The 7254-nt window shown below is 52.4% G+C and overlaps 1 protein-coding gene across 1 annotated transcript; it reads left to right on the plus strand.

The window, feature by feature from the left end:
- The first annotated feature begins 1039 nt into the window (after positions 1-1039).
- Positions 1040-3613, plus strand: LOC119365119 (scarecrow-like protein 8). The gene has a single exon (XM_037630715.1). It carries the CDS (start codon positions 1219-1221, stop codon positions 3112-3114), a length of 1896 nt encoding a protein of 631 aa, XP_037486612.1. The 5' UTR covers positions 1040-1218; the 3' UTR covers positions 3115-3613.
- Positions 3614-7254: the final 3641 nt, after the last annotated feature.

Here is a 7254-nt window from a genome sequence, read left to right on the forward strand (position 1 = left end):
CCTGTGCACAGCCCTACCGCCACCAATCTGGATTACAAAAAAATTGTTTCGCACCGCTAGTACACCAATCTGTTGCTAAAATATTGATATCCCGCCATCTGTTCGTTCCCTTTCGCCGAATGGAAAGGGACTGCGACTTCTAGAAATCGCAATCGGGGTCCCACTGGCGGTGACCCGGCGCGTGCATGCACAGGGATCTCCCGCCCTCCGATGCCCGGCCCCACCCGCAAACATCACCTGTTGTTGTAGTGCCAGTACTAGTTCAAAATTCACGCGCCTGCGGCTCGCAGGTGAGTGCTGTGCCGTAGTAGAGCTCCACGAAACCGCGGGCCGTTCCCGGGAAAAACTGGGCGAAAACCAGGCGGGTGGCGGCCACCGGCAGGCGTCGGTGGCGGCAGCGTGCCACAGCAAGGCAGAGCCAGGCCCCCTCCCCCTCCCCCTTGGTCGTCTGGAGGAGACGGCGTCACCCGAGGCGGGATTGCGTGACGCAGCGCGTATCCATCGCTTCACACCATTCATTCACCACCACACCGCTGCTCCCCCGCGCATTTATTTTAGCAGAATGGCCGCGCGGGCCCCGCCGTAACGCCCCCCGCAGGTAAGTTCAAGGTAAACAAACCCGTCCACCCGCGACGTGGCCCGCGGCGTCAGCGGGGTTCCCGCCGTATAGGTAATGCTGTATACGGGTGGGGGCGGGGGCGGGGGCGGGGGTCGCTTTAGGCTGGTCATGGTGGGGAGTAACTTAGACTAGTAACATACATATGTTACTAGTCTATGTTACTACCTTTATAGTGGGTAGTGTCATAGGTGTGGTAACATAGTTGCCTTCATTTATTACCTTGTAGACTCATTATGCATTGGAAACCGATATGTGATGGTAACATATTATGTTACTTTATTTGCCTCTCTTCTCATTAACTACTTGCCACATCATCATTTTTGCTTATGTGGCATCTATGTTACTACCTATGTTACTCCCACTATGACCAGCCTTATAACAGCGGGGGAGGGGGGAGGAGGGCCTTTTATTAGGGGAAGCAATTGAATGGAATGAATGGCACCCGTTTATAGCTGGGCCTGTAGCTGTACCCATAGCATTTGCGTTCGGAGCTAGTATTCCTCTGCCCCTGCCTGCCTACCGCGAGCACCTCCGTCTACCTCCTCTTCCCTCCTCGTCGTCCTCCCGCTGCCGGCCGGGTTCCGCTTCGCCTCGCCTGCATGGAGCCGGGCGGGCCGTGGCGCGATCCGCGCCAGGGGTACATCTACGGGCTCGGATCGCCGATGCAGATGCCGGCGCAGCAGCGCTCCGACCCGGCCGCGGCTGGCGGGGTTCTCAAGCGGAGCCTCGGCGAGTTAGAGAGGTGGCAGCACCAGCGCCAGTTCGCCATGCAGCAGGAGCTCTACTTGCGCGCCGTCAGGCAGCGCACGGCCGCCACGTCGCCGGCCGTCTCCCCGCTTACGTCGGCGGACATCGCCGCGGTGCTCGGCGGGGTCCCGGCCCAGCCCTTCTTCTCCGGGTCGAGCCTCGGCGGTGGCCTCGCGTCCCCTTCGTCCACGCTGTCGTCCCTCACGACCGCGTCCAGGGCAGCCATGCCGCTGATTCAGCACCATGTGCATCGGCAGCCGCCGTTAGTGCCGTCCTCGGCGCACGCGCAGACGCAGGCACAGGCGCATGCTCTCGCGGTGGCGAGGGTGCCGGCTCCCTCGGCGGTTGGGAGCGAGCTGTCCATCCTGCAGGACTTGGAGAAGCAACTGCTCGGCGACGACGACGAGGCTGAGCCGGCGATGAGCGGAACCGGTTCTACGGTCACCAGCTCCGAGTGGGAGGAGACCATACAGCGGCTCAACTCAATCACGGCCGCTTCGTCTCCTCCACTCTACGCGGAGGCGACTCCGAACAATAAGAACAACTACAGCGCGGCGATGACGGGGTCGCCATCGAACTCGTCCACTTCCACGGCTTCTTCCTCGGCTTCCTGCTCACCGCCAATCTCGGCCACCACGTCGCGTCAATTACTCTCCGAAGCAGCGGCTGCCATCGCCGACGGCAACCTTGAAACGGCGGCCGCTAATCTGGCAACTCTCAAGCGTGCTGCTAACCCGCGCGGTGACGCGGAACAGCGGCTGGTGGCCGTGATGGTGGCCGCCCTGTCTTCGCGCATTGCGCCCACTGCCTCGGCATCGTCCCAGCAGCTCGCTGACCTCTGCGGCGCCGAGCACCATACCGGGTCCCAGCTCCTCCACGACATCACGCCCTGCTTCCGCCTCGCCCTCGACGCCGCTAACATCGCCATCGTTGAGGCCGTCGCCGGCCACCGCGTCATACATCTGGTGGACTTCGACATCAACGCCCCGCAGCACGCGGCTCTCATCCAGCGCCTCGCCGACCGGCGCGTGCCGGGGACATGCCTGCAGGTGACGGCTGTAACCGATCCCACCTCACCGTTTACGCAGTCCCTAGCAGCGACGCTGCCCGGCGTCGGGGAGCGGCTCAAGAAGCTGGCGGAGCTCGCCGGCATAGAGTACCACTTCAGAATGATCAGCTGCAGAGCAGTCGAGATTGAGGCATCCAAGCTGGGGTGCGAGCCCGGGGAGGCGCTGGCCGTCAACCTCGCCTTCGCGCTCTCGCACGTGCCTGACGAGAGCGTCTCGCCGGCGAACCCCCGCGACGAGCTTCTCCGCCGCGTGCGCGCTCTCGGCCCGCAGGTGGTGACACTCGTGGAGCAGGAGCTGAACTCCAACACCGCCCCGCTGGCCACGCGCTTCTCGGACGCGTACTTGCACTACGGAGCCATTCTCGATGCACTGGACTCGACGGTCAGCCGGGATAGCGCGGACAGGGCGCGGGCAGAGGAGGCGGTGGCAAACATGTCGGCCAACGCGGTTGGCCGGGAGGGTGCCGATCGGCTGGAGCGGTGCGAGGTCTTCGGCAAATGGCGCGCGCGGTTCGGCATGGCCGGTTTCCGGCCGGTGGCGCTCGCCGCGGGCATTGCCGACCAGGTCATGGCGCGCGCCGGCGCTCCCCCGCCAGGCCTCGTCGTGAAACCGGAGAACGGCGTGCTCCGGCTCGGATGGAAGCAGCGCGTGGTGGCCGTCGCCTCCGCCTGGCGCTAATCTGGTGAGGTCGCGCCATCATTGCCGGCACCAGACAATTGTTTAATTAATTCGCACCCGTCCTCTATTTTTATCACTTCTTATTTGTTCGATTGGCAAGGTGTGATGAGTTGGTTCTTGATCTAGTAGTAAAGCTTAGCTGTAGCGACTCATAATCCTCGTAGCTAATATATGGAAAGAGTACATTATTACGCTACTGATTGCCGTTGTTGTTTTTGTCACCTGTTGCTTGGAGAAGTTGTAGATAGCATCGGCTGATCCACTCCACCGCGTGATTGTGGCTCCATACACTTGTACACAGGTCGTAGTACTGCCCAAGTAGTGGGCGCGAGCGTGCATCCGGGCCTACCGCCTTTCTTGTCGATTAATGTTTGTTTCCTCACGTCGGTTCGTGAAGTTTTCCTTCGTGACGTGCTACTTTCGGGTGTATACTCGTCAGTAACTTCAGTTGGTCATGCTTGTACGTAATACTAGTAAATTTTGGAAGTTTATATGCTAATAGTAGCGGTTTGTTTGTTCGTTGAACATTGATTGCTTTGTTGCCCCTTGCACATCGCACCCAAATTCACCGGTAATAATATCGATCGCCTTTTGAGTTGGAAGGATGGCTGGAAGCCTGGAAGAGAGATGGTGCACGAAATGACATGCTACTACTCCTGCTGTGCACTGGCTGGCCTCAAAAGTATCCTACTACTACTACTACTGCCGGCTGCACTCTCCGATTTGGCTTCGATACACAATTACATATGCTGTCAAGTTGATGTGTCGGGGCTCGGGGTTGCGTTCGTGGAGACGGAAGGGGCCCGGGTCTTTGGTAGTGGAACGAGGCATCGTCTATGCTTGTAGTGCTGTGTGCTTCAAGCTTACGCCCAAAGCAATACGTGGAATACGCGTGCTTGCCTCGGTTGCTTATTCAGGTCACCAATGTCGAACTTGTGGATTGTGATTGGTTTCCTGCGTCGCCCATTACGGATTCGCTGCTATCAGTTACTTAGCTCCAGGACATTTTTTGGCAGGGGATGTGACTGCTGTTGTTATATGCTATATAGTTCTTCGGTTGGAATATTAGGCAAATTCAATTAATTCCAGTAAATAATTCATGACTAAAACAGAGACTAGCATGCAACGATCTAACAAAGTAGATGAACAGCAAACCATGCACACCAACATCGCACACGAAACAACTACAGAAAGAGACATGACGTATTGTTCGTTAGTTGCTGCAGGAGCGACGGTGTTGATGACAGCGATGAGTAGCACCGCCCGACTTCGATGAAAGACGGCCCGTGATGACGAAGTTGAGCAGTCGCGTAGAGTGCTGCCCAAAAACCTAATTCGTCCTCTCTCGGTGTAGGATCACCAGGACGAACGGTTCCGGAGACCTGCTCTCCCGCACGCCGGCGTTCGGGTTAGAGTAGACTACGGTGGTGATGCAAGTTGCGAGATGAGGCAAAACCCTAGGTCTTTTTGGCGTGTTTTTGGCCGAGGCCGGTAAGCAGTATATATAGGAGGACCAGGGGCGGTATCCTGTCTCGATCACGATCTCAAACCGACTTGGTTTCGAAGTCAACCTTACCGGACAAGGAAACAATGAACTTGTCCATCAAGACACCAAAAAATAAAACGACAAAAGGAAACTTCCCCTGCAAGGCAGCATGCCCGATTTCGGCAGACCATTCATGCAAATGTCGCACGTACGTGCGGACCCGGCCAGGGCAGGCTAGGCGAGTGAGCGCGTGTGTGGTCTTCTCTTCCCCTCATTCACATCTCACTTAGTGTGGTGTAGAGAGTCCACTATATAAAAAGGTCCAACTTCCAGGGTGGGACTAAACTTACAACCACCACTTACTATTTCATTAATGGGCCACTATTAGAGATTTCAAAAATTGTTATGGGCCTAGCCCATTTATTTCTAACAACCCCTACCACATCTCAAACACCCATCTAGAGATTTGCCTTTTCTCACCACTTGTTTAATATACCAGTGTTTCAACAGAGACCGTTAAGTTGAACTTTCAGCCTAGAACTTTAAGTTACATCCATCCACAACTTGACAATGGACTACGCCTTGAATTGCTAGTTTTGTGTGAACAGGTTCCGCTCAAAGTCTTAACCAATACCTGGCTGCCAGTAGGCTACCCCGCGGTTTGAAGCATATACGTCGTACTCGCTGGTCTCTTCATGAGCTTACTAAAGATCACCCAAGTCTCATAGACTGACGTTTACAATCGGAGCTCATATAGGTGTGTTCTTTCAAGACTGCTCTATAGGACAACATCTTTCCTAATCATAGCCAATAGAACCACATTGAGGCATGTTGCCAACCTACCTTATAGCTCTAAGCCTTACAACTCTGAGTGTTTTGCATCTTCACCTAGAGATGGTCCCTTATTACTCTCCTCAGTTAACCAATAGCTTGTTCTTCCCGTGTCCTAATTCACGGGATCTCCCATTACAAACGTCGGGTTACTACTATGGTGTAACATCTATGAGTCTCATACCCATCTCCCTCGATGCAATATCTATCACATTTCATGATAGTCCCTTTGTAAAGGGATGTGCTAGGTTTTTTTTGTTTGAATGTACATAACAGTTATTACTCCGGAGTTTCTCAACTTCCAGACGATTTCAAATGTCTCTCACGTGTCTTGATGCTTCTCATTATCCTTAGAATTGTTCACTTTAGTGATAACTGTTTGGTTGTCACAATTCAAAAGAATAGCCAGTATGATTTTTCAACCATAGGCAAGTCCATCAAGAGCTCATGCAGCCATTATGCCTCAAAGTAGTTGTGTCTAAAGCAGTAAGTTTTGCTTCCATAATTGACTTCGTCAATATGGTCTGTTTACAAGACCTCCATGACATTGCGCCACCCCGTTGAGTAAATACATACCCACTTATGGCGTAGAGCACATCAACATCGAGATCCAGTTTGAATTACCATATCCTTCTAGCACATCATGATGCGCTGAATAGTGAATTCCATAACTCATAGTACCTCTTAGATAGTGCAAGACTCTTTCTAGTGCATGCCAATTATCATCAGCTGGGTTGGACATGAACCTACTCAGTTTGCTCGCAGCAAAAGAGATATCTGGTCTTGTTGCGCTAGCTAAGTACATGAGTGAGCCTAGAATTTGAGAGTATCTTAATTAATCTCTTGTGTCTTTCTTATTCTTTCTAAGTGTCATGCTGGGATCATAGGGTGTCGGAGAAGGCTTGATGTCCATAAAGCCGAACTGGCTCAAGACCTTCTCAACATAGTGAGATTGCGTTAAAGTAATCCCACTCTCATCCATAATAAGTTTGATGTTTAGAGTCACATTGGCTTCTCCCAGATCTTTCATGTCAAAGCTCTTTCAAACTTCTCATGCCATTGCTTAGGTGTCTGTTTCAGACCATGCAAAGATTTAACAACTTGCACACCTTTCTCTTTTCACCCTTTACCACAAACCCATCAGGTTGATCCATATAGATTTTCTCTTCCAACTCTCCATTTAGGAAAGTTGTCTTTACATCAATTTGATGAATGATAAGACCATAGGAGGCAGCCAGGGAAAGTAGCACCCGAATGGTGGTCATTCTAGGCACAGGTGAATAGGCATCAAAGTAATCTTCGCCTTCTTTCTGAGTGTAGCCCTTGGCCACAAGCCATGCCTTGTACTTATCAATAGTACCATCAGGCCCTAGCTTCTTTTTGGACACCCACTTACAACCCAGAGGTTACAACCATAGGGTCATTCAGTTAGCTACCAAGTTCCATTAGAAAGAATTGAGTCCATCTCATTATGAACAACTTCTTTCCAATCATCTACACCCGGAGATGCATATGCCTCTGCAATAGACTTGAGAGTGTCGTCCACAAGGTATAAAATGAAATCACCACCAATGGATTTTGTGACCTTTTGTCTCTTACTCCTCAAGGAGCTTCATCGCTATCCTTCTCAAGGACTTCCTCTGGTGATTGTTCAAAATACTCGATGTACTAGATTCAGGAATGATCTCGGAAGAAAATCTAGCAATGTTATTCATATCTTTCATAAAGAATATATTCTCAAAAAATGTTGCATCACGAGATTCCATTATAGTATCAACATGCATATCAGGCACCTCAGATGTAACAACTAAAAATGAGCATAA

The sequence above is a fragment of the Triticum dicoccoides genome, chromosome 2B, assembly GCF_002162155.2.
Source record: "Triticum dicoccoides isolate Atlit2015 ecotype Zavitan chromosome 2B, WEW_v2.0, whole genome shotgun sequence".
In the NCBI taxonomy this organism is placed as follows: domain Eukaryota; kingdom Viridiplantae; phylum Streptophyta; class Magnoliopsida; order Poales; family Poaceae; genus Triticum; species Triticum dicoccoides.